The 27457-nt window shown below is 37.0% G+C and overlaps 1 protein-coding gene across 1 annotated transcript in view; it reads left to right on the top strand.

Moving 5' to 3' along the window:
• The first annotated feature begins 3106 nt into the window (after nt 1-3106).
• The window catches only part of LOC129657501 (sperm-tail PG-rich repeat-containing protein 2-like), a 98799-nt gene continuing 74448 nt past the window's right edge, over nt 3107-27457 (top strand). The window contains exon 1 of the mRNA XM_055587751.1: nt 3107-3697. Coding sequence (XP_055443726.1) covers nt 3677-3697 — 21 coding nt within the window. The 5' untranslated portion in view covers nt 3107-3676. The remainder of the gene's footprint in view (nt 3698-27457) is intronic.

Genomic DNA, 27457 nt, shown 5'->3' with positions numbered 1-27457 from the left:
CCTAACAAGGAACCCCATCTGACAAAGCACAAATAGAGTTTGCAGATTTCTAGGTTTGGAGCTGGGACAACAGATTAAAATCTGGTAAATTTCATCACTTTGACGGCTTAGCATCTTAATTGATCTTTCCACTCATTTGGAGGTACATATACTCTTCCAAACAACTTTGTTTCTGCCCAAAAAAGTACAACTGTGTTTTGTATAATACGTTTTCTCCTTGCACAGAATGAGAAGGCACAAATTTCCAACACTGACTGTCTTCATCTCTGGCAAATTTAGTCAGAGACCATAAAAATTTTTGTTATCTAAACACTTTAATAAATTGTTAAGTTACAGTTGTTCACTCAGATCAGATCAGTCGCTCAGTCGTGTCCGACCCTTTGCGACCCCATGAATCGCAGCACGCCAGGCCTCTCTGTCCATCACCAACTCCCGGAGTTCACTGAGACTCACGTCCATTGAGTCAGTGATACCATCCAGCCATCTCATCCTCTGTCGTCCCCTTCTCCTCTTGCCCCCAATCCCTCCCAGCATCAGAGTCTTTTCCAATGAGTCAACTCTTTGCATGACGTGGCCAAAGTACTGGAGTTTCAGCTTTAGCATCATTCCTTCCAAAGAAATCCCAGGGCTGATCTCCTTCAGAATGGACTGGTTGGATCTCCTTGCAGTCCAAGGGACTCTCAAGAGTCTTCTCCAACACCACAGTTCAAAAGCATCAATTCTTCGGCACTCAGCCTTCTTCACAGTCCAACTCTCACATCCATACATGACCAGAGGAAAAACCATAGCCTTGACTAGACAGACCTTTGTTGGCAAAGTAATGTCTCTGCTTTTGAATATGCTATCTAGGTTGGACATAACTTTCCTTCCAAGGAGTAAGCATCTTTTAATTTCATGGCTGCAATCACCATCTGCAGTGATTTTGAGCTGAAGTCTGACACTGTTTCCACTGTTTCCCCATTTATTTCCCATGAAGTGATGGGACCGGATGCCATGATCTTCGTTTTCTGAATGTTGAGCTTTAAGCCAACTTTTTCACTCTCCACTTTCACTTTCATCAAGAGGCTTTTTAATTCCTCTTCACTTTCTGCCATAAGGATGGTGTCATCTGCATATCTGAGGTTATTGAGATTTCTCCCAGCAATCTTGATTCCAGCTTGTGTTTCTTCCAGTCCAGCATTTCTCATTTGTTCACTATTTGTTCACAGTTGTTCACTATTACATAGTAAATCATGTATTGTTAATTTCAATTAAATTTTTAGAAAATAAGGAGAAGGCAAAGAAGGAAAATGAAACTAGTTAATGTGCACATATATGCACACACACAAGGAAATTTATATGAATAGCTGCCACAATCTTTGTTCTTTTTTTGAAACAAATACTTTAATGGACCAAAAAAAAAAAAAACAAAACAAAACTATTTACAGTCTGTGAAAAGAGGTGTTGTTAGGTATTGCTTAGGTATTTGAAGCCTGTAGCAAAAACATACTGTTAAATTTTAAAATGTCTTTACATTGTATTTGGAAATTTTGATTCACTTGACCCAACCATGATAATGTCCTTAACCAATCTATGAAACATATTTTCTTTCCAGATCATTAAGAAGCGTTCACTGATAGGGTTGTGCACTATAGCACTATTCTTTGGAAGCTAAAATAAAAACAGTAATTCAGAAAATGGAATATTTGTTTCCCGTACCATAAACTTTTGCTGAATACAGTTTAGGGAACTAGAGACAGCAAAAGAGAGCAGGATGAGGACAGGTGTGTGTTGTTCAGCTATCACTCATACTAGCAATAAATCAATCCCTTTGCGATGTTATTGTTAACATATAGCTGAAGTGTATCAACTGGGAAAGAACCCAATCCCTTCTACGGTTATTTATGACAAAGCACTCTTAACTGAAGTCTAGTTTGTTTGTTGAACACAACCCTCATTCTTATCTGTTCTGAGGCTGTAGATGATATTTATGACTTCTTTCTTCTGTCACTCTCTGCATGTTTCTTTGGCTCTCAGCTGTTCGGGGTTCATTGTCAGGTAAATGGCCAGACCTTCCCTTTTGGATCTTCAGTGAGCCTTCCTTTTTTTTTTTTTTTGTTTGATGTAATTTTCCATCAATTCTTAATATTGGAGATAGAAGTATTAAGAGGAATCCCAGAGAATACGCTAACAGAGTTCTTCCTGCCCTCCCTGTGTTGCAGCAACTCAGATTCTTCTTGTTCATTGTGACAATCACCCCAGTCAGTAGAGTGACCTCTACTTTGTTTCAAGGGCCCCAAGTGCTAGTTGATGATCTTAAATTTCAATTCTGTAGAACCAGAGTCTTGTCTCTAGGTGGAAGCATGCCTCCCTCAGGAATCAGGATTTTAAATGAGTAGAGTTCAAAATTATGGAGACAAATAGCAAAAATTCTGTGAGTTATCATGTGAAACAATAAGAGATATTTGATACATATTGCATATTCTGCATTGTGTATGAGGTCCTCTCAAGGTTTTGTCTCTCAATTGGCATCATTATTATTTTCAGCTGGTCCTCTTGTTAGCTGCTTCTAAGTGGAGAATTTGTTAGACCTAGTGAATTCTGTTGGAGAAGGCAATGGCACCCCACTCCAGTACTCTTGCCTGGAAAATCCCATGGATGGAGGAGCCTGGAAGGCTGCAGACCATGGCGTTGCTGAGGGTCGGACACGACTGAGTGACTTCACTTTCACTCTTCACTTTCGTGCATTGGAGAAGGAAATGGCAACCCATTCCAGTGTTCTTGCCTTGAGAATCCCAGGGACGGGGAGCCTGGTGGGCTGCTGTCTATGGGGTTGCACAGAGTCGGACACGACTAAAGCGACTTAGCAGCAGCAGCAGAAGCAGCAGCAGTGAATTCTGTGAGCAAAAAGCCCACATTTCTTTTGCTGAAATGAGTTCCTTGATCAGAAATAATGTTGTCTAAAATATCCTAACTGTAAATAAGCCCATTCTGTAAGTCCAAGGAGGGCAGTGTTGGCAGAAGAATTACTGGTAGGAGGACAAATGAGGTCCTTTCTTGTAAGGAGCTTTTTTTTTTTAAAGGTTTTGGAGTCAGGTTATGCTGGGTTCTTAAAAGAGAGTAAGTGTTCTTATTCCCCCAATTCTGTCAAAAAGTTTGCTTATTTTTTGCATGATTGAGTTGCTCTTTCTTAAATGTTTGTAAGAATTCACAGTTAAAACTTTCTGGACCTGGTATTTTATTTGGGGGATATTTTTAAGAAAATATTCATGTCTCTTATCATTGGCTTTGGCACTGGGGCCTTGTTGACCCTGAATAGACAGCTTCTCTAGCTTTAGGCTAGAGAAAGCAAGTAACGGCAAGCATGCTGTTTCTATGCAAACTAGCCAATCCAGGGCTCCTGAGCTAACCTCCTCTGGGCCTCACACACTTGTAACTACTTCTCTAATCTATGCAAACTAGCCAATCCAGGGCTCATGAGCTAACCTCCTCTGGGGCTCACTCACCCTAGGGCCTGGTACCAGAGAACTAAAGACAGTACCCTGTACCCCGGAGACTGCTGAAAATTTTCAAACTAGCCAATCCTAAGCTTGCATACTCTGCCTTACCTGTTCCGTCCTGTGGAAACCTCAGGGAAGGCTCTCACCCGTGTTTTCCCTTCATTTCTTCTTTCCTTGTGTGACCTCCATGATGGAACATGCTCCTCCTCCTGAGACATGTGAGTATAACAAACTCTTTTTCAAATAATGATAAATAATAATAAAACCACCTTAGCAGATATTGGGCCATTTACATTTTATATATTTTTTCTAGTTTTATTAATTCAACTTTTAGAGAAATATATCCATTTCTTTCAAATTATCAAGTTTTTTTTCTTGAAAAAGTGATTGCTGTATTTCCTTTTTCTGTTTATAAGATCTGCAGTGATGATGCCCTTTCCTTACCCCCTGACTTTGGTACTTTATGTTTTCCTTCTTCCCTCCTTGCTTTCTGTAATCAGTCTTAAAGGCATTTTAGCAATATTTATAAACTGTTTTTTAAGGAAAACCTTTTGGCTTTGTCGATTTTCTCCATTATGTGTTTATTTTCTGTTTCATTGATTATTTTATAATTTCTTTGTTTGTCCCTTGAGTTTGATTTGTTGTTCTTTTCCTAGTTTCTTGAAATGGAAGCTAAATCAATGATTTTCAGCTTCTTTTTGACTATATGTATTTTTAAGGCAATAAATTTCCTTCATACACTGCTTTAGCTGTATTCCACACATTTTCTGTTAGTTTCAAACATTCTTTAATTCACATTTTTTCTTCTTAGACCTATTTAAGACTATTGTTTAATTTCCTTGAAGTGGACTCTTTTCCTTAACCATTTGTTATTGATTTCAAGCTTACTTCCATTATGGAAATAGAGTTATATACTCAGTTGTTTCAATCTGTTAACAATTTAAATGTTTTCTTTATGGATCAGCATATATCAATTTTTTTGTGTATGTGAAAGGAATGACCCATCTTCACTTTGTGATATCTGTAGTACTTTCCTTAATTCATTAAAATTTTCTTAACAATGCACACACTTTCATCTGCTGGCTCTCTTAATATCGTGAGAGAGAGAGCTAATTAGGAGCATCAGATTTATTTTGGAACACCCATGGGGTCGCAAAGAGCTGGACACCACTGAGCGACTGAACTGAGACTAACTGATTATATTTGACAATTAAGTTTTTGGAATATATTTTTATGAATCAATATGTGAGTTTTAACTTTGATTAGGAATGTTATTTTTTGACAGAAAAGATGGGCATAAAATAGGAGTTTAGTATTTTTTCCTCAATCTTCTAATAAGTCTTCTATGAACATCATTACTCAAGCATACCTTTTAAAACCTTAATTTCACTTTGGATCACTCTGTCACACATTTATTTAAGAACATTGCTATGAGTTTTCTGTTTTATCATCTTTTTATATGAGTGTCTTAAAGTTAAGATATTTATTTCTTAAAGGTGGAGATTCTATCTTCATTGCTACCCTTCATGGTTTGGTATCATGCTAGGTACACAGTAGATTCTCAGCATATAGCTTTACATTTAAGAAAAAATATATATCAATTTAAAAATTGCTTTAAAATTAATTAAAAAATAAAAAATAATTGAAAACCAACAACAACAAAAGGAAAGTACATAAATCAGAGGTTGCTCTTTTTTCATGGGAGCAGTGCCTATCTCAAAGGACGCATAGATGTACATAAAATTATCCTGAAAAGAAATGAAGTCTTTGTCAAATTAATATATAGTCCCCCCACAAACCCACTTGATATTGTTTACATAAAAATTTAGAGAATGGATGTATCTTTTATATTGTACCTTTCACCTGGTCTAGTTGTGTTTCTGAGGTCCATGGCTGATTGAGGTTAGAGTATTTCTAGCCTCTGTATCATGTAAGATAAGAGGTATCTTTACATGAACATGAATATATTTCTTAAAAAATTAGTTTTTGAAGTATATTTGATTTACAGTATGATAATTTATGTTGTACAGCAAAGTGATTCAGTTATACATATATATATATATATACACATTCTTTTTCATATTAGTTTCCATTATGATTTATCATAAGATTGAATATAGTTCCCTGTGCTATATGTAGGACCTTGTTGTTTAATCATTCTATGTGTAATAGTTTGCATCTTTAATCCCAAGCTCCCAATCCATTTCTCCCTCACCCCATATGAATATACTTTTTTTTTTAAATTTTATTTTATTTTTAAACTTTGCATAATTGTATTAGTTTTGCCAAATATCAAAATGAATCCACCACAGGTAAATATGACATTTATTGTATTTATATAGAATGCCTTGTATATTGTTTAATTTTTGATCATCATTTAAAAAAATTTTTAGCCAGGCAAGATAAAAAAGTGAAAGTCATTATTTGTCAGTATCAAATATGTGTTTATATAGTCTCAATTTGGTCTCCTATTTCCAAGATATTTCATAATCTAGCACTTTATTTTCCTGGAGACTTAACTTATTTATACTTTCTTTAGATTAGCTTGATGTGTTAATTCTTTTTTTATAGTGATGATTAACTACCATTAATTGCAATGGTTCTGAGCTTCCAAGAATTCTCAGATTAGTTGTGTTTGTCTTAAAAGTAATTTCTAGAAACATATGTAGGAGAAGGCAATGGCACCCCACTCCAGTACTCTTGCCTGGAAAGTCCCATGGACGGAGGAGCCTGGTAGGCTGTAGTCCATGGGGTCACTGGGAGTCGGACACAACTGAGCAACTTCACTTTCACTTTTCACTTTCATGCATTGGAGAAGGAAATGGCAACCCACTCCAGTGTTCTTGCCTGGAGAATCCCAGGGACGGAGAAGCCTGGTAGGCTATAGTCCATGGGGTCGCACAGAGTCGGACACGACTGAAGCAATGCAGCAGCAGCAGAAATATATAATGAGTGTCAATTTAACTTGAGATAAGAAGTTTATCTCAGATAAAGTTTACTCTGAAAATAACTATATAGAGGGAGATTTTCTTGGTCATTTGATTTCAAGCATTGTATATATCCAGTTCAGATAAATCATATCAAAGAATTGGTTATCTTGCATATATAGGTATAGATCTCAGAACTGTTACAAGTTTTGAAAATTATATTTTTAGGATCTGTTCTAAAAGAACAGTTTGATTTCAGCTTGAACATTCTTAAGATTTGCAATTATAATTTTATGTTATTTTTGACTAAAATAAACACTCAGAATCAGGAAGCAACCTAAAAAATATATTGTTGTCAATGTTAAATTTCATCTTTAACTTGCTCTTTTATATTTGCTTATCACATTTAAATATTTAAGTTAAATTTAAAATTGAGCATAAGATCATATCATAAGATCATACAGAAATGTTGGGCTTTATATATGCATTTAGAAGCTTTAAAATTTGTATTGATTCTATCTGATATTTGTTACACTGAAAGAACAAGGTGATGCCCTGTATTGAATGACTAGGTGTACCAGTCAGTTCAGTTCAGTCTCTCAGTCATGTCTACCTCTTTGCGACTCCATGGAACACCAACTCCTGGAGCTTACTCAAGTTCATGTCCATCGAGTCGGTGATGCCATCCAACCATCTCATCTTCTGTTGTCCCCTTCTCTTCCCATCTTCAATCTTTCCCAGCATCAGGGTCTTTTCCAATGAGTCGATTCTTTGCATCATGTGGCCAGAGTATTGGAGTTTCAGCTTCAGCATCAGTCCTTCCAATGAATATTCAGCACTGATTTCCTTTAGATTGACTGGTTTGATCTCCTGGCAGTCCAAGGGACTCTCAAGAGCCTTCTCCAACACTACAGTTCAAAAGCATCAAGTGCCTTAAAAAAGGCACTCAGCCTTCTTTATGGTCCAACTCTCACATCCATACATGACTACTAGACAGACCTTTGTTGGTAAAATAATGTCTCTGCTTATTAATATGCTGTCTAGGTTGGTTATAACTTTTCTTCCAAGGAGCAAGCATCTTTTAATTTCTTGGCTGCAGTCACCATCTGCAGTGATTTTGGAGCCCAAGAAAATAGTCTGTCACTGTTTCCATTATTTTCCCATCTATTTGCCATGAAGTGATGGGACCAGATGCCATGATCTTAGTTTCCTGAATGTTGAGTTTTAAGCCACTCGTTCACTCTCCTCTTTCACTTTCATCAAGAGGCATTTTATTTCCTCTTCACTTTCTGCTATAAGGGTGGTGTCATCAGCATATCTGAGGTTATTGATATTTTTCCCAGCACTCTTGATTCCAGCTTGTGCTTCATGCAGCCCAGCATTTCTCATGATGTACTCTGCATATAAGTTAATACGTAGAGTGACAACTTACAGCCTTAACATACTCCTTTCCTGATTTGGAACCAGTCTGTTGTTGCATATGTCCAGTTCTAACTGTTGCTTCTTGATTTTCACACAGATTTCTCAGAAGGCAGGTAAGGTGATCTGGTATTCTCATCTTTTTCCACAGTTTGTTGTGATCTACACAGGCATGCTGCTGTCCATGGAGTTGCAGAGTTGGACATGACTGCGTGACTGAACTGAACTGAACACAGTCAAAGGCTTTGGTGTAATCAATAAAGCAGAAGTAGATGTTTTTCTGTAACTCTCTTGGTCTTTCGATGATCCAACAGACATTGGCAATTTAATTCTGGTTCCTCTGCCTTTTCTAAATCCAGCCTGAACATCTGGAAGTTCACGGTTCACATATTGTTGAACCCTGGCTTGGAGAATTTTGAGCATTACTTTGCTAGCATGTGAAATGAGTGTAATTGTGCAATAGTTTGGATATTCTTTGGCATTGCTTTTCTTAAGGATTGGAATGAAAACTGACCTTTTCCAGTCTTGTGGCCCACTGTTAATGTAGTGGGTATATGTAGTAGGTGACTATGTGTATGGTCCACTATTGGCCATACACATAATCAGTAGGTATATGGCCCACTGTTAATGATATTTGGGAATAGTAAATAGAATGATGCATTATTATCATGCACTGAAACCTTAATTGAGAATTTAAAACTGGAGTGGGTTGCCATTTACTTTTCCAGGGCATCTTCCAGACCCAGGAGTCAAACCCATATATCCTCTGACTTCTGCACTGTCAGGCAGATTCTTTTTCCACTGAACCATTTTACCACTTCCCCATTTGGGAAGCCCCAGTGTTTCTTGTGGAGAAGGCAATGGCAACCCACTCTAGTACTCTTGCCTGGAAAATCCCATGGACGGAGGAGCCTGGTAGGCTGCAGTCCATGGGGTTGCTAAGAGAGTCGGACACGACTGAGCGACTTCACTTTCCCTTTTCACTTTCATGCACTGGAGAAGGAAATGGCAACCCACTCCAGTGTTCTTGCCTGGAGAATCCCAGGGATGGGGAGCCTGGTGGGCTGACGTCTCTGGGGTCACACAGAGTCAGACACGACTGAAGTGACTTAGCAGTAGCAGCAGTGTTTCTTGGCCATGGCTTAGAATAAGCTAGTGAGTTAAAAAAAAATACCATTGCCTAGGCCCCATCCCTTACATATTAGGAATTAATTCTTGTGGTATGGGGACCAGGAATCCATGTTTTTTAAAACTCTCAGACAGTGTTAAGACAAGTGACAAGTTGAAAACAGTTGGAATATCCTGTGATTTACACTAAATTTTACTCAGTGTTCACCCTCCCTAATTTCTAATTAGTTTAAATCCAAGCATTTGTTTACTAATGCTTTTGTTCATTGATTAGTTCAAATATTCAACATATACTTATTCAGGGTCTATTATGAGTATTTCTAGATGTTAGGAACACAGAGGTAGACAAGACATAGAAGATTTTTGCCCTCATGGAACTAATATTTTTGTGCAGAGGGAATAAAGGCTATAAGTTAAAAAAAGTTACATGATATTTTTGTTGGTATTATGAGTAAGGAAGAGAACAAATACAATGCTGTGTAATAAGAGAGGAGTGACAGCGATATGGGGTGGGTTGATACTTCCAGAATGTTTCTCTGATGAAATGAATAAAAAGCTAAAGAATGAGAAGAAGCCAGTGGTAAAAAGAGCCTGAGGATGATTGAACCAGGCAGAAGGAATGTATAGTATTATACCCCTAAGGAGGGAAAGACTTGATATATTTGAGGAACAGAAAGGAAACCAGATGAATGGCTTTCAGATGAGAAAAATCACTTGTTACTTGAATTGATACTGTCTCAGTGATAATGTATCATTTCTCTCTGATCTAGCTAAAAAAAATATATATATATAAAATATAAATATATATTATATATAATATATTATATATATTAAAAAATATATAAAAATATATATTTTTAGTTTTTATCAATTTGATTATAATGTGTATGGGTGTAGATTTACATGGTTTTATCTTCTTTGAGGTTCTTGAATCTGTTGGTTTATATCTTTTGTCAAATTTGGGAATTTTTAGCCATTATTCCTTCACATACATATATTATCCCTACACTCTTTCTTTTCTTCTTTTGAGGCTCTGACATAAAAAAATGTTAAATCTTTTGGTACCTGCAGATCCCTAAGGCTCTGTTAATTCTTTTAAGATCTACTTTCTCTCTGTTTTTCTGTTTGGGTAATTTCTATTGATCTAAGTTCATTGATTATTTCATCATCTCCATTCTTTCATTTAGCTCATTCACTGTAGTTTTTGATTTGTTATTATATACTTCCATTTTACAATTGCCATTTAGTTTTTCTTTGTTTATTCTAGAGTTTTGCCAAGGGTTTCTAATTTTCCATTCATTTCAAGAATGATGTAATTGCTTGTTTGTACTTTTGTATGATATCTGCTTTAAAATCCTCGTCAGACAATTCCAGCATCTGCTCCACTTTGGGGTTGTCATCCAGTGATTATCTTTTCTCATTTGAGTTGAGATGTTCCTCTTTGTTGATATGATGAGTAATTTTGGATTTTGTCTGGACATTTTCAGTAATGGTGTTATGCAATTCTGGTTCCTACTTAAATCTCCTATTTTAGCACAGTCAGCTTATTTGAATTTAGAGCACACATCCTTGGCCACTTTTTTAGACTGTGATTCAAATGTCAATTTAGTATTTAGGTTATTCTGGTCTAGCCTGTTTGTATGCTACCCAGTGGCCAAGCAAGGTTGTTCACATGATATTTTTTCCTCAGAGGTTTTGTTTTGTTGTTTTTGGTTTGATCCATGAGCCAGTTGGAGGGTGTACCCAGGACTCCATACACAGGTTTAAGCAGTTCCTTTCTTCAGCTGCCTCTTTTCTGTACTCTATCCACTTCTTCCTCCTCTTATCTTGGAGAGGTTAAGTGCTTCCTTTTTGTTTTCATTTACTTACTATAGAGTGAGCTTGAGTGTCAAAGTTCTGCCTTGTAGTTTCCACAGCACCAGTTGGGGAGTGGGAGAGGTTTCATTCTGAGCACAATGCATAGATGTTCCGCAGGGCTCTGCCCGACGTCTAATGTCTCTGCACCATCTAATGGGGAAGAGGCAAGGTGCAGATTCTATAATAGGAAATTGTTTCTTTTCATGTGTCCCATCATTTCTGCAGGCTTGCTTTCTTCTGCATGAATGAGTCTACTTTTGAAACTATTGAAGCATTTCTGTTATTATATTTTTTAACTGTAGGATTCTGTGTTTGTTTGGCTTTTTGATGGTTGTTGTTTCCTTGACAAACTTCTTGTTTTGTTCATCCATTGTTTTACTAATTTCATTTAAACACATTGCCTGTGTTGTCTTGTAGTTCACTAACCTTCCTTAAAATTATTCTGAATTCTCTAACAGTTCATATAACTCCATTTCTGTAGGGTCAGTTATTGGGGCTTTATTGTTTTCTTTGGTTGTCATATTTACTGACTGTGTGTATGACTTAGTTCTGCAGATCTGTAAAGCTGATGGTTGGGATTACTCCTTGGGTATTGCAGGTATGATCTTGGTCCACCAAGACCTGTGTGTTGGTTGTTGTAAGCCTCTTTCATCTTCTCTGTCACAATCAGATACCCTGTGGCTGGTTCCCATAGATTCCCCTGCAATTCTTGTGGAATGAGATCAGAGTAGAGGCTCTCACAAACTGATTCACAATGCCAGGGGAGGCTGTTAGCCTTCTCCTCTTACACCCCACTCTCTTTTCCCACTGGAGGAACCAGAGACCCAGGAGAGACCTCTCTGCTTGGCTCTGTCCTATCCAAGGGAAGGGGACACGTGGTCAAAATGTACTTGCTTCCCTTATCCTTCTAAAATAGTCTGTCTTGATCAGTGGGATGCTTCATCTTCACCCACATGTCTAGGATTCTCTCAGTAGTATTGTTCTTGAATACATGTTAGTGGTTCTTGTGAGGGGAAACCAAGTCAGGAACAACTTATGCTGGCATCTCAGTGACATCTCTCCTCTTTCCTTCAAAATTTAAAGGAAAGAACTTCAAAATTTCTGTTTATCTGCATTTTCATAAGTATATGATGCCATCATTGCACTTAAATAGTTTGCAATTTAATAATTAAAGAATTTAAATTACAGAGTAGGCAGTGTCATGAAAAACTAAATACCTCTCCATGAAGTTTATTTTAAGCAAAGGATAAGTCATGGTTTCTCAGGTGCTGTGGAAGTGTTACCTTATATGAAAACATCCAGTTATTGGTATTTTGCATACATTGTAAACATTAGAATACCACTTCCCTCCTGGCTCAGATGGTAAAAGCATCTGCCTGCAATGCGGGAGACCTGGGTTCGATCCCTGGGTCAGGAAGAGCCCCTGGAGAAGGAAATGCAAACCAATCCAATATTCTTGCCTGGAAAATTCCATGGATGGAGGAGCCTGGTGGACTACAGTCCATGGGGTTGCAAAGAGTCGGACACGACTGAGCAACTTCACTTCCACCGTTGACATTTGCACACATAATATTAACAAAGGTTTCGTGATTAATGTTCAATTCTTGGCAAAGAAAAAAATTTAGAAATTCAAGGGTTAGAATTAAGTGAAGGATTTTAGAAAGATTTTTATTTAACTTAGTATTTCCACTGATTGTGTAATTGAGACAACAAATGGTCTATTAAAGCTTTTTTATTTATAAGAGTAGTACATAATTAAAGAAATCTTTGAAGATAAGAAAGGAGAAAGAACAAAAGAAGTTTATATAGTTCCACCACCTGAAACGAACAATGCTAATGTTTGAGTAAATTTTTCTTTCATCATAATAATGGTGAAATATCCTGTTCGTATTTTGTTTTTCTCAATCAGGATTGTATTGCAAATATTTTGATACAAAGCATTTTGACTATCATTATTTAATGAGTATAAAATACAGGAATCTTTTATTTGTTCTGAGGAATGCATTACTAAAGATGCCCTATAATTCAACTCTCAATTACATCAATTATTTTCACATAGGAATAAATATAAAAATGTGGGTTTATTTATATTCAGTGATATAAATATCTATTGTAACTTAATAACAGACTAGTAGTTTTAATTTGGAGTCATATTCCCCACAGGCTTCAAAAAAATGTTTCCATTATCCCTTCCCAGTTATGTAATGCTTTTTGTAAATCAAGCATCTGCGGTGTTTGTCCTTGTTTACTTTTGACACTGTTTGATTGTGATTTTTTTGTTTTCCTTGTGTGTAGAGATGTATAGGTATTATTCAGAGGTAATTGACACTTTTGCATTGGTTAGAATTTTATAGTGTTCATTAGTTCTAGACATAAAATTTTGTTTTAATTTTATGTTACTTGATTTAGGTTAATCATAATAATTAGCATAATTCTAGCTCTTTTACCACAGTGATTAGTTCAGGTGGGAATAGAAACTAAGTTGGCCCAGACAATGGCCTAAGACTGTTCTGTGGTTGACGAAAAATAAACTTTCTCTTTTTCTGGATTGTATAACAGATGGCTATAAGGCTGTGGCCATTATTCTATCATTAGGTAGACTGGCCTGCAAAAGGAATTGACTCATGGAAGAGAATAAGTCTTAGAGAATCAGAGATAAATAGATTTGAAATCCTGATTAAGTCATGTATGAAGCCCACCATTCTTCTAAAATTGTGGTTTTAACCTTGTGTACACTTTGGAAATTATCTGGAACCTGAAAACAAATATATATATATAATGTATATATATGCACATATATTTATAATATATACAATGTATATATGTGCATATACAAATTATATATGTATATAATTGTTATGTATGAATATAACATGTATGTGTAACAATTACAAATGGTTATAATATACATTAATATATTAACATATATAATAATATATGATTATAATTGTATATAACATTATAAAATATATGTGTATGCATGCACACACATACACATTATATTTGTACATAACCCTATATATATTATATATATGTAGATAATTCTGTACACATATATATATTAATATATACCTGGAGAACTCAAGACCATTTAAAAAATGATCACTTAAGAGGGGGCATTGGGATAAAGATTAGGGGAAAGACAGGGTTTAAGAAAAATAACCCAGGTGATTCTAATATACAGACCGGGTGAGAAATACTGCTCTTGATTTTTCAGTAATATGAGCCCATTTTTTTTAAATTATTATTTAAGTTAGCTATGTTTCTTTTTCTGTTATATGCAACTAAAATCAGTTTCAGTAATATACAAGGAAAGGAGATTTCATTAGAAAAACTTAGGAAGGAAAGTTAGTGTGAAAAATATTAGGAAGAATTCCTATACTAAACATCCCAGACTCTAGGTCTATAACTTATTAAAAAAATATGTAGCAACTATTAAGTTCATTTGGTTTGGAAAATTGGTAAAAAGGGAATGAAAACCATTACAATGAGAAAACAACATGTTAAGCCTTATTAAGAAGATATAACTGTGACTTTGTAAAAATATTTCTATTTCATGTCAGATACTTAACGGAGTAAATACAGAACTAGACATACATCTTCCAAGGTCTTTTCACTTGGACAAGAGAGAGAGAGTTTTGTCATAAAGTTGACTGTATCTCTTGAAATATCATGTATTCTTAGACTTGACTTATAGTTAAGGAGATCTTTTAGTAACAAACCCTTCTTTTATATTTTACTGGGGAAAATATAAAATGTCTTGGGTCATCATCATCAGACTTTATTTCAATTGCTTGATGGTATATCAGAACTGTATTTTCTTTTGGGGTTTATACCTTGAGCCCATTATCGATTTGATTTTTGAAATAAATACCATATTATTATTTTCTACTTGAGTTGTGTTATTTCCTAATTTAGCATCTGATCATGTTTATTTAAAAAATGTAATAACAAATTCACAGGATGGCTCTGAAAAACATAAAATTGGGAATGCACATGGCATCAAATATTCTTGTGCCTTTATGGAATTTTTTTCTTGGCCACTGAACTTCAATATTTTAAAAGCAATATAGAGATCCACTTCTTACTTTTTCTGTGAGGTGTTTTTGTTCTCCAGTCCCGGGCTGACTGTTACAGTTGAGACCCACTCAGGCCTCTGAACAGGGATACTTGTATTGGAAAATCAGTGCAAAATTCCTGAACTGCTGTAAATTTCGATCAAGGAAGACTGCAATTCAAATGTGTAAACTAGTAGATACAGAGATGACTAAGGATGAATTTAAACATTTTTCATGTAAATTGGCAACTAAAGTATATGGCTAAGACTGTGTAGAGCAGTTACTTGGGAATCCCGAGATCAGCGAACTGAGAAGGAAACCTTGAACTCTTTGGAGATCTTGAGAAAACAGTGGTGCTAGAAGCAAAGTTATAGCCAAAGTAGATTGGAGTGATTTCTTATCTTAGAAAATAAATTAGTTTAGAAAATATATTTTTTGCAACTAGGAGTCAGAAGCAGTTGCTTTAAACGGCCTGTTTTCTACACCAGTCTACCATACGCAGGGCAATTGTACTACATTTTATTTATTAGTGTTCTGAGAGAAAATATGAAAGAATTTACTACCTTAAATTCCTTCTTGAGATGTGCTTCGTGCTAAGTCGCTTCAGTTGTGTATGACTTTTTGGGATCCTATGGACCTAGCCCGCCAGGTTCCTCTGTGCATGTAATTCTCTAAGCAAGAATACTGGAGTTGGGTGGCCAGGCCATCCTCCAGGGAATCTTCCTGACCCAGGGATCTAACCCATCTCCTGCATTGGCAAGTGGGTTCTTTACCACTAGCACCACCTGGGAAGCCCTTTTTGAGACAAGGTGACATAAATAAATGTTATAGAAAGTAATTTGGGAATCACATATTATAGAATAGATATATGAAAAATGTGTGCTGTGCTCAGTCGCTATGTTTTTTCCAACTCTTTGTGACCCCATGGACTGTAGCCCACCAGGCTTCTCTGTCCATGGGATTTCCCAGGCAAGAATACTGGAGTGGGTTTCTATTTCCTTCTCCAGTGGATCTTCCTGACCCAGGGATCAAACCCACCTCCCCTGCTTGGCAGGTGGATTCTTTACCACTGAGCCACCAGGGAAGCCCAATGTGAAAAATAGATTTTAAAAATCAAGTAATATTTAGAAATTAATTTATTCATAAAACACACCTTTTAGAATGTGATTCATCTTTTATAATTCCATAGGTTGGACTTTTAGGAACCTGCTGCTGCTGCTAAGTCGCTTCAGTCCTGTCCAACTCTGTGCGACCCCAGAGACAGCAGCCCACCAGGCTCCCCTGTCCCTGGGATTCTCTAGGCAAGAACACTGGAGTGGGTTGCCATTTCCTTCTCCAATGCATGAAAGTGAAAAGTGAAAGTGAAGTTGCTCAGTCGTGTCCGACTCTTAACGACCCCATGGACTGCAGCCTACAGGCTCCTCTGTCCATGGGATTTTCCAGGCAAGAATACTGGAGTGGGGTGCCATTGCCTTCTCCTTTAGGAACCTAGGTTTCTACAAAGTACCCTTCACTTTTGTCTCTATATTCCATATAATTGAATAGCTACATTGTTGTTATTGACACAGGAAAAAAATACATGTTTTGTTTTCCACTCTTGAATTCTGTTTTGTACTCTGTGGACTTTTACCCATTATGTTATTGATGCCAGGACCCATCATCTTGGGTTTCATATTTATAAATGGTAAACTTTAAGGGGCTTAGAAAAATGTGACACGTAACGTGGCAGAGACTTGTATTCTCCCATTACCCCTTACTAGCAGAACCGTGATTCTTTTGAACCAATAATACATCATTTGTAGCTAGATGTAGTCAGTGACCAAGTTTTGGCCAATGAAAATTAAGTTGAATTTACTTAGTAACTGAGCCCAGTTTTCTCCTTTGTAAAATAAGTTTCTTATATTTTTCTGACACTTGCATTAAGTTTCTTCAGTCTTGTCAAAAAATTTTAAAAGAGAGGAGGTAACCTTTTCTTTTCCATTTCTTGGTAAGGACAAGGGCCTCACCTAGGGACTGCAAAGCAGTGAGTTAGAAGACCTTAGATCTCTAACTTTGAGGAGTTCCATAACAGCCCTGCCTAACCTACTCCTAGAATTATTTTAAGTGAAAGAGAAACAAGCTTCTGCCTTACTTAAGATACTGTATTTTGTACTTCTGTGTTAAATGTAAGCTAAAAAATTTTGATTACCGAATGGTTCAATATGAGTAGCGTTTTAGTCAAAGTACTTCAGTAGCTCAGTCTAAAAATATATTTGATCCTCTTTTGCATCTCTTTTCTTATGGTTCCAAAGAAGTCATCCACTATAATTATTTAACCTATCTTTCTTCTCCCAGAAGAATTCTCTCTTGCACCAACATCTTCCTTCTTCGTCATACTCATGGTCATGTGGTACTCCTGCCACATGCAGTCTACTGGGGAATATAGTTGGTTTTCCTCTCTGAGAGGAGATAAGTAGGTACTATCTGAATGTTATGATCAGACAAAAAGTGTAGAGCTATAGACCTTCAAAAATGAAAAATTTTCACTTGCCACTTGTATTTTCTTCTTTAATCCTCCTGTTGTTGTTCAGTCACTCTGTTGTGTCTGACTCTTTGTGACCCCATGGACTGCAACATGCCAGGCTTCCCTGTCCATCACCATCTCCTAATCCTCCTAATCACACTTTTTTTTTTTTTTTTTTTGCAGATTTCATTTTTTTTAGGAGTAAAGTAAGGCCCAGTTTTCTTCTTTTTCTTTGGTTGCATGCACCAAATGGCTTGTGTGATCTTAGTTCCCCAACCTGGGATTGAACACACCTCCTGCAGCAGAAGAATGGAGTTCTAATCACTGGATCTCCAGGGAGTTCCCAGGGCTCATTTTTCTTAAGTAAACTTGCCCACATTTTTGTAGTTAGTAAAACTGAGTTGGAGTTTGAACTCATGTCTATCTGATACAAAAACCCATGATTAGAAATACACATTTTGTTGTGCAGAGCTTATGATAGAAGGTGATAACTGCATCGGGAGAGAAAATTTTACAGAAAAATTGATACCTGATGGGAATTATCTAGCTGACTTCTATAGTGAGGAGCATTTTTGGGGGGTGGAGGAGGACACCGTGGGAGTGCAAAGGTACTTCAGGCAGATGACCTCTGTACTACTTACCAGGTAGCTAGTGCTGGGGAAGTGTTGATCTAGTGAAAAAGGGGGAGATATGATAGTTTCTGGTCTCATAGAACTTACTTGTTTCTCTGGTTTTGTAGTTAAGCTTATTGTTTTTCCATTCAAACGCAATACTGTTTTATTAAGTTTGGGTTTCCCAGGTGACTCAGTGGTAAAGAATCTGTCTACCAACTCAGGAGACGCAGTTTCGATCCCTGGGTTGGGAAAATCCCTTGGAGAAGGAAATGGCAACCCACTCCAGTATTCTTGCCTGGGAAATCCCATGGACAGAGGAGCCTGGCGAGCTACAGTCCATGGGTTCGCGAAAGAGTTGGACACAACTGAGCAACTAAACAACAATAGCATTATTAAGATTATTATTCCTTCAGAGGTTTAAGTAATTCCAATTCAGAAAATAATCCTCTTCATTAAAATACAAGACTGAATAACGTGCATGTGAATCTTTATTTTCTTTTCCTATCCCCAAAGATCTTTTTCTCTTTATAATAAAATGAATAAGATGAAAATATATTTTTGGTTTTCAGATAGAACTGAAAATACTACCCAAAGCAAATTTACACACAGAGCAATAAGCAGTAAATTAATGTGAAAGTGAAAGTTGCTCAGTTGTGTCCGAGTCTTTGGAACCCTATGGACTGTATAGTACATGGAATTCTCTGGGCCAGAATACTGGAGTGAGTGGCCTTTCCCTTCTCCAGGGGATCTTCCCAACCCAGGGATTGAACCCAGATCTCCCGCATTGCAGGTGGATTCTTTACCAGCTGAGCCACAAGGGAAGCCATAATTTCCCCCAAATAACAACTTTTTCTTTATTTAGTTGTCAATTCTTAATATATTAGTATGTCATTTCTTCAGTTGCCTGCTTTGATGAAACTTTATTTCTTTAGTCTTAAATGGTGTAGTCAGCCCTCTGTATCCACAAGTTCTGAATCCCTGAATTCAACCAACTGCAGATGAAAAATAATTGGAAAACAATTCCCAAAAGTTCCAAAAAGAAAAACTTGAATTTGCCCCTTGCTGACAGCTATTTACATATCATTTACATTGTATTTACAACTATTTACACAGTATTACAACTATTTCCATCATATTTACATTGTATTAGATGTGATAAATAATCTTGAGATGATTTCAAGTATTCAGGAGGATATGTGTAGGTTATATTCAAAAAATATATCAATTTCTAGAAGGGAGTTGAGCAACTGCAGATTTTGGTGTTTGGTCCTCCAATCAATCCTTTACAGACACCAAGAGATGACTCTGTGTCAGCATAAAGTCAGGGAGTCTATTATTCTTAAAATGCCAGTTTTGGGGCAAACTTTTACAGCATTTACATAACATTTACAGCAAGGCAAGTTTAGTGTATATTTCTTTTTTATAAGTCATTTTATTTAATGAACTAATCTTATACAAACAAACATGTTATAACCCCAAAATGAGATTAAATAATTGATTTACACATAGTCTCAGTTGATTACATCATTTATAAATTATGGCATTCCTGATTCACACAATGGTAAATATTACTTTAATACAATTCAAAATCACATTGCATGACTTCTGTTTATGAATATAATATCCCTTTTAAAGTATGGATTACATTAGTTTATTAAAATAACTTTATTTTCTATACTTACTTGATGCCTAGAAAACATGACTTCAAATGAAAAGGAAAAAGTTATTTTCTTATTTAAATATATAATATAAACAGGATTAATAGTCACATTAAGGTAGAACATTTCCTGTAAGAATATCACTGTGACAGTTGATTTCTACAGACCAGAAAACTATTATGTATTCTCCTTCCTATATGTATGCTGCTGTTGCTGCTAAGTCACTTCAGTCGTGTCCAACTCTGTGCAACCCCATAGACGGCAGCCCACCAGGCTCCCCCGTCCCTGGGATTCTCCAAGCAAGAACACTGGAGTGGGTTGCCATTTCCTTCTCCAATGCATGAAAGTGAAAAGTGAAAGTGAAGTCGCTCAGTCGTGTCTGACTCTTTGTGACCCCGTGGACTGCAGCCTACCAGGCTCCTCCATCCATGGGGTTTTCCAGGCAAGAGTACTGAGTGGGGTGCCATCGCCTTCTCCAGTTTGCATATGTATATCTCTAGAATAAAATGGTTAGTTTAACAGTCTCTCTAACTGTAGCTTAAAAAGTACTCTAAAAGTTTCGTGGTTAGGATTCTCTGGAGATTTTCATCTCTTTATAGCCTTTGTTAGATCTAAGTCTTTGCAAAACGTCTCTTCACTGGCCACTGTACTACAGAACATTTCTCAACCGTTTAACTTTTAATGAATCTGTATACTTTTTTTTTTGTTTAACCCTAGGGATTATATGTGTATTTTTTGTTGCTTCATATGGAGCATCAGGTAATATTAAATATCTGATGACTGTATATTTTTAAAAATCATTATTTTAAAAGAAATAGGAAGGGCCCCAGAAATTCAGACATATATTATGTCATCTAAAATAACCAAACGAGAACAACCTTTATTTGAATTTAAGTTTATTGTTAGTTATTCTCTTGCTGTGAATATTCTGTATAAGCATATTGTTGTTGAATTACATGTACAACGTGCAGTACTTTGACAGTGACTGTTTTAGAATATAAACTTCTCGTTGAACATTAGGAATCCTAAACAAGATTTATGGTTGATTGTTATGTGGTACATAAATTTGGCATGTTATTACAGATGGATCGCAGATGGAAAGGAAATACTTGTTTGGAAATCTGTAAGATTTCTATGTCATTTACTTCAATTCTTTAGAAACAGCTCTAATTTATTATATATTGAATAGATTTAGAAGAATGATCCATAGCTTTTGAGATACTTGGAAGATAAAAGAAAATAGTTTTTAAAGTTTTATGTTTTTGAAGATGTTGTTGGGTAGTCGCCAAATCCTATCTGACTCTTTGGCAACCCCACGACTGTAGCCTACCAGACTCCTCTGTCCATGGGATTTCCTAGTCAAGAATACTGGAGTGAGTTGCCATTTCCTTCTGCAGGAGGTCTTCCTGACTCAGGGATTGAACCCAGGTATCCTGCATTGCAGGCAGATTCTTTACCACTCAGCCAGCCAGGAAGTCCTTTTTGAAAATAGCTAGAAGCTTTTCAGAGAATTCAGCTGTATACAGTAATATTCTACCTTTAAACTGAAAAGAATGAAGGGTAGGGGTAACCTGTTGCTTATAGAAAACTGCTACTAGCTTCCTGAAAATCTTAAATGAATTACATAAAATCTAAACTAGTGCTTATATAGAAAGCTGGACTAATTTTATTGTGTTTCAGTGAGTTTTCATAAGAGGTTTTCTTGACTTATGTCATAGTATTATTAATCTATTTTTCTTTCTTTATTTCTAAATAATCTGCCAACCATTTGCTTGAAATATTTTAGAGTCTAGAGAAGGAAGATTTAACTTTTGTTAGATAAAGGATTTTTTTTTAAATTTTATTTTATTTTTAAACTTTACATAATTGTATTAGTTTTGCCAAATATCAAAATGAATCTGCCACAGGTATACATGTGTTCCCCATCCTGAACCCTCCTCCCTCCTCCCTCCCCATTCCATCCCTCTGGGTCATCCCAGTGCACTAGCCCCAAGCATCCAGTATCGTGCATCGAACCTGGACTGGCAACTCGTTTCATACATGTTATTTTTAACGTCAAAAGCAAACTCTAAATTACTCTTCCTGTTCATTGTGTAATTTATTCGTCCTGTGTGTTGTATCATTGCTGTCATTTACTTCACACACACACCTATATAAACATACATAAGCGTGTGTGTGTGTGTGTATGCTTATGACATACGTAAGCCTGCAGGCATACCTTGGTTTGTTGCCCTTCACTAACTCTGAGCTGTCTAAAAATTAAAGGTTTGTAAAGGTTTCCTGTGTTGATCATCTATCAGCACCGTTTTTCCAACAGTGTTTGCTTACTTTCGGTCTCTCTGTCACCTTTTGGTAATTCCTGCAGTATTCCAAGCCTTCCACCACCAAAAAAATTATGACTTGCTCAAGGCCTAGATGACAATTAGCAGATTTTAGCAAAGACGTATTTTTAAATTAAGATATGTACATTGTTATTTTAAATATAATGCTATTGTGCACTTAATCGACTACAGTGTTACGTAAACATAACTTTATATGCTCTGGAAAACCAAAAAATTCACATGAATAACTTTATTCATCCATTAATGGATACTTGGATTATTTCCATACTTTTGCTAATGCTTCAGCGAACAGAGAAGTGGTATTTTTAAAATGGTATTTTTTTGGAAGTGGTATTTTTAAAAAACATTTTTTTTTTTTGAGGATGGGTGTTCTTTATTTATTTTTGGCTGTGCTGGGTCTTTGTTGCTGAGTGTGGGCCTTCTCTAGTTGCAGGGAGCAGGGCTACTCTTTCGTTGCAGTGGGCAGCCTCTCACTGCTGTGGGTTCTCTTGTTGTGGAGCAAGGGTCTGGTGTACGTGGCTTCAGTGGTTGTGGTGCACGGGCTTAGTTGTCTTGCTGTATGCGAGGTATCTTTCCTGGTATCTTTCCAGGCCAGGGATCAGACCTGTGTGCCCTGTATTGGCAGGTGGATTCTTAACCACTGGACCATAAGGGAAGTCCAAATTAAAGCTAATTTTTTTTTTCTTTTTTTTTTTTGACTGTGCCATATGGTGTGCAGGATCCTAGTTCCCTGACCAGGGGTCAAACCTGTGACTCCTACAGTGGAATTTCAGTTCAGATCACTCAGTCGGGTCTGACTCTTTGCAACTCCATGGACTGCAGCACACCAGACCTCCCTGTCCATCACCAACTCCTGGAACTTGCTCAAACTCACGTCCATCGAATCGGTGATTTCATCCAACCATCTCATGCTCTGTTGTCCCCTTCTCCTCCCACCTTCAATCTTTCCAAGCATCAGGGTCTTTTCAGATAAGTCAGTTCTTCACAGCAGGTGGCCAAAGTATTGGAGTTTCATCTCAATATCAGTCCTTCCAATGAAGATTCTGGACTGATTTCCCTTAAGATGGACTGGTTGGATCTCCTTGCAGTCTGAGGGACTCTCAAGCATCTTCTCCAGCACCACAGTTCAAAAGAATCAGTTCTTCCACACTCAGGTTTCTTTATAGTCCAACTCTCACATCCATACACGACTACTGGAAAAGCCATAGCTTTGACTAGACAGACCTTTGTTGGCAAAGTAATGTCTCTGCTTTTGAATATGCTATCTAGGTTGGTCATAACTTTCCTTCCAAGGAGCAAGGGTCTTTTAATTTCATGGCTGCAGTCACCATCTGCAGTGATTTTGGAGCCCCAAATAATAAAGTCAACCACTGTTTCCACTGTTTCTCCATCTATTTGCCATGAAGTGATGGGACCAGATGCCATGATCTTAGTTTTCTGAATGTTGAGCTTTATGCCAACTTTTTCACTCTTCTTTTTCACTTTCATCAAGAGGCTCTTTAGTTCTTCTTCACTTTCTGCCATCAGGGTGGTGTCATTCACTTATCTGAGGTCATTGATATTTCTCCTGGCCATATTGATTCCAGCTTGTGCTTTACCCAGCCCGGCATTTTTCATGATGTACTCTGCATATAAGTTAAATAAGCAGGGTGAAAATATACAGCCTTTCTGTACTCCTTTCCCAATTTGGAACCAGTCTGTTGTTCCATGTCCAGTTCTAACTGTTGCTTCCTGACCTGCATACAGATTTCTCAAGAAGCAGGTCAGGTGGTCTGGTATTCCCATCTCTTGAAGAATTTTCCAGAGTTTGTTGTGGTCCACACAGTCAAAGGCTTTGGCATAGTCAATAAAATAGAAACAGATGTTTTTCTGGAACTCTCTAGCTTTTTTGATGATCCAGCAGATGTTGGCAATTTGATCTCTGGTTCCTCTGCCTTTTCTAAAACCAGCTTGAACATCTGGAAGTTTACAGTTCATATATTGCTGAAGCCTGGCTTGGAGAATTTTGAGCATTACTTTGCTAGGCTGTGAGATGAGTGCAATTGTGTGGTAGTTTGAGCATTCTTAGGCATTGCCTTTCTTTGGGATTGGAATGAAAACTGACCTTTTCCAGTCCTGTGGCCACTGCTGAGTTTTCCAAATTTGCTGGCATATTGAATGCAGCAGTCTCACAGCATCATCTTTTAGGATTTGGAATAGCTCAGCTTGAATTCCATCACCTCCACTAGCTTTGTTCATAGTGGTTCTTCCTAAGGCCCAGTTGACTTACAGTGGAAGGGTGGAGTCTTAATCACTGGACCACCCGAGAAGTCTCAGATAAATAGTGGAATAGGGATCATATGGTAGTTCTGTTCTTAATTTTTGTTTTTAAGGATTTTCCATACTCTTTTCCATAGTGGTAGTACTAGTTTACAGTCCCACAAACAGTATATGAGTATTCCCTTTCTCTACTTCCTCTCCAGCATTTATTATTTCTTGACTTTTCAATAATTTCATTCTAACAGTTATGAGGTGGTAATCTTGTTGTGATTTTTTTTTTTTTTAAATTTTAATTTATTTTTAAACTTTACATAACTGTATTAGATTTGCCAAATATCAAAATGAATCCGCCACAGGTATACATGTGTTCCCCATCCTGAACCCTCCTCCCTCCTCCCTCCCCATTCCATCCCTCTGGGTTGTCCCAGTGCACCAGCCCCAAGCATCCAGTATCGTGCATCGAACCTGGACTGGCAACTCGTTTCATACATGATATTTTACATGTTTCAATGCCATTCTCCCAAATCTTCCCACCCTCTCCCTCTCCCACAGAGTCCATAAGACTGTTCTATACATCAGTGTCTCTTTTGCTGTCTCGTACACAGGGTTATTGTTACCATCTTTCTAAATTCCATATATATGCGTTAGTATACTGTATTGGTGTTTTTCTTTCTGGCTTACTTCACTCTGTATAATAGGCTCCAGTTTCATCCACCTCATTAGAACTGATTCAAATGTATTCTTTTGCACTTTCCTGAGAGTTATGTTGAACTTTTCTTGACTGGCTATTGGCCATCTGGATGTCTTCTTTGGGTAAATATCTATTCAGATCCTCTGCCTGTTCTTTAATAGGTTTTGTGTGTGTGTGTGTGTGTGGTTGTTAAGTTATAGATATTCTTATATATATTGATCATGTGATTTTTATCCTTCATTTTGTTAATGTGATGTATCTCTTTCATTAATTTGTGCATGCTTAACTATCCTTTCATCCCTGGACTAAATACTACTAGATTGTGGTGTATGATCTTATTAATGGATTGTTGCATTTGGCTTGTTGTTATTTTGTTGAAAGTTTTTGTGTTTGTGTTTGGAGAAGGAAATGATGACCCACTCCAGTACTCTTGCCTGGAAAATCCCATGGATGGAGGATCCTGATGCAGGCTATAGTCCATGGGGTTGCAAAGAGTCGGACACTACTGAGCGACTTCACTTTCGCTTTTCTTTCATTAAGGATATTGGCCTGCAATTTTATTTTTTGGTTGTGTCCTCATCTGGTTTTTGTATCAGGGTAATGCTAACTTTATACAATGTTTGGAAGGTTTTTCCCTCCTCTTAATTTTTTAGAAGACCTTGAGAAGGATAAGTATGAATTCTTTAAATGCTCTGTAGAACTTGTCAGTGAAGCCATTGGTCCTGGGCTTTTGGTTATTAGGAGCTTTGTGATTCCTGTTTCAATCTCCTTGTCCATCAGTCTATTCAGATTTTTCCTTAGGATTCAGTCTTACAGGTTATATAGTTCTAGAAATGTATCCATTTCTTCTGGATTGTTTAATTTTTTGATATATAATTGTTTGAAGTAGTTTCTTATGATCCTCTTTATTTCTGTGATTTTAGTGGTAACTTGTCTTTCATTTCTGATTTTGCTTAGTTGACCTTTTACTCTTTTTACTTTGTTAGTCTTGCTAATGGCATGTGGATTTTGTTTATCTTTTTAAGAAACCAGCTCTTAATTTCATTGACTTTTTCTAAATATATATTTTAAAATTTCTGTTTAATTTATTTTTTACTCTGATCTTTATTATATCCTTCCTTCTGCCAGTTTTGGGCTTCATTTGTAGTTCTTTTTTTTTTTTTTTTTTAGTAGGTATAAAGTTAGATTATATAGAATTTGTCCTGTTTCTTGAGTTAGGTCTGAATTGCTGTGAACCTCCCTCTCCCTTTACTGCATCCGATTTTGGTATGTAGTGCTTTTTTTTTTTTAACTTCTATCTTGGCTTTTCTGATCTTGTTTCATTTCTTTATTGTCAGTCTGATTTCTTTACTTTGTTTTTAAAGATTCTGTTTGTATATTTTCTAGCTCAGGGATTCTTTCTTCAGCCATGTCCAATTTACTAATAAATCAGCCCAATGAATTGTTTATTTCTGTTTTTATCTCTATAATTTCTTTTTGGTTCTTTCTTAGGATATCTGTCTCTCTGCTGATATTGTCTATCTGTTCTGTTTTTTTTTTTTTTTTAAACCACTAAAAAGTGAAAGCAATAGTTGCTTAGCCATGTTCAATTCTTTGCGACCCTGTGGACTATAGCCCACCAGACTCCTCTACCCATGGGATTCTCCAGGCAAGAACACTGGAGTGAGTTGCTGTTCCTTTCTCCAGGGGATCTTCCTCACCCAGGAATGGAACCCAGGCCTCGCACATTGTGGAAAAATTCTTTAGCATTTGAGCTACCATGGAAGTTTATCCATTGAAGCCCTTAGCATATCAATTGTTGCTTAAAATTCCTGATCTGATGGTTCATCACACCCCTTCCATATCTAGTTCTAATGCTTTCTCTGTCTTTTCAAATTGTGTTTTGTTGCCTTTTGGTATGCCTTGTAATTTTTTCTTCATAGTGGATTATGTACAGAGTGAAGGAACTGCTGTGAATCAGCTGTTAGTAATGTGGTATTGAGGTGTGTGTGGTGGGGGAGCATTCTGTAGTCCTATGGATTATAGTCCGTTTTACAGTCCTATAGTCTCATTCTTTTAGTGAGCCTAAGCCTCTAGGCCGTGAACTTCACAGGTCTTTCTCATTTTTTTCTCTTCCTTTAGGTGGGACTGGATAACTCTAGTGGGCTGGAGTTGGGTATTTACCTTCCCAAAGTTAGTTAGGCTCAGAAAAATAGCCCCAGAAGGTTGCTGCTAAGTCACTTCATTCGTGTCCGACTCTGTGCAACCCCATAGACGGCAGCCCACCAGGCTCCCCCATCCCTGGGATTCTCCAGGCAAGAACACTGGAGTGGGTTGCCATTTCCTTCTCCAATGCATGAAAGTGAAAAGTGAAAGTGAAGTCGCTCAGTCGTGTCTGACTCTTTGTGACCCCGTGGACTGCAGCCTACCAGACTCCTCCATCCATGGGATTTTCCAGGCAAGAGTACTGGAGTGGGGTGCTATTGCCTTCTCCAAGAAGGTTAGGCTCTGGTTAACTAGTTTGCCTTGAGGCCAGGTCTTGT

This window comes from Bubalus kerabau, chromosome 7, assembly GCF_029407905.1.
Source record: "Bubalus kerabau isolate K-KA32 ecotype Philippines breed swamp buffalo chromosome 7, PCC_UOA_SB_1v2, whole genome shotgun sequence".
NCBI lineage: Eukaryota > Metazoa > Chordata > Mammalia > Artiodactyla > Bovidae > Bubalus > Bubalus kerabau.
Note: the sequence above shows the minus strand (reverse complement) of the source record. Positions and strands in the feature narration are given on the sequence as shown.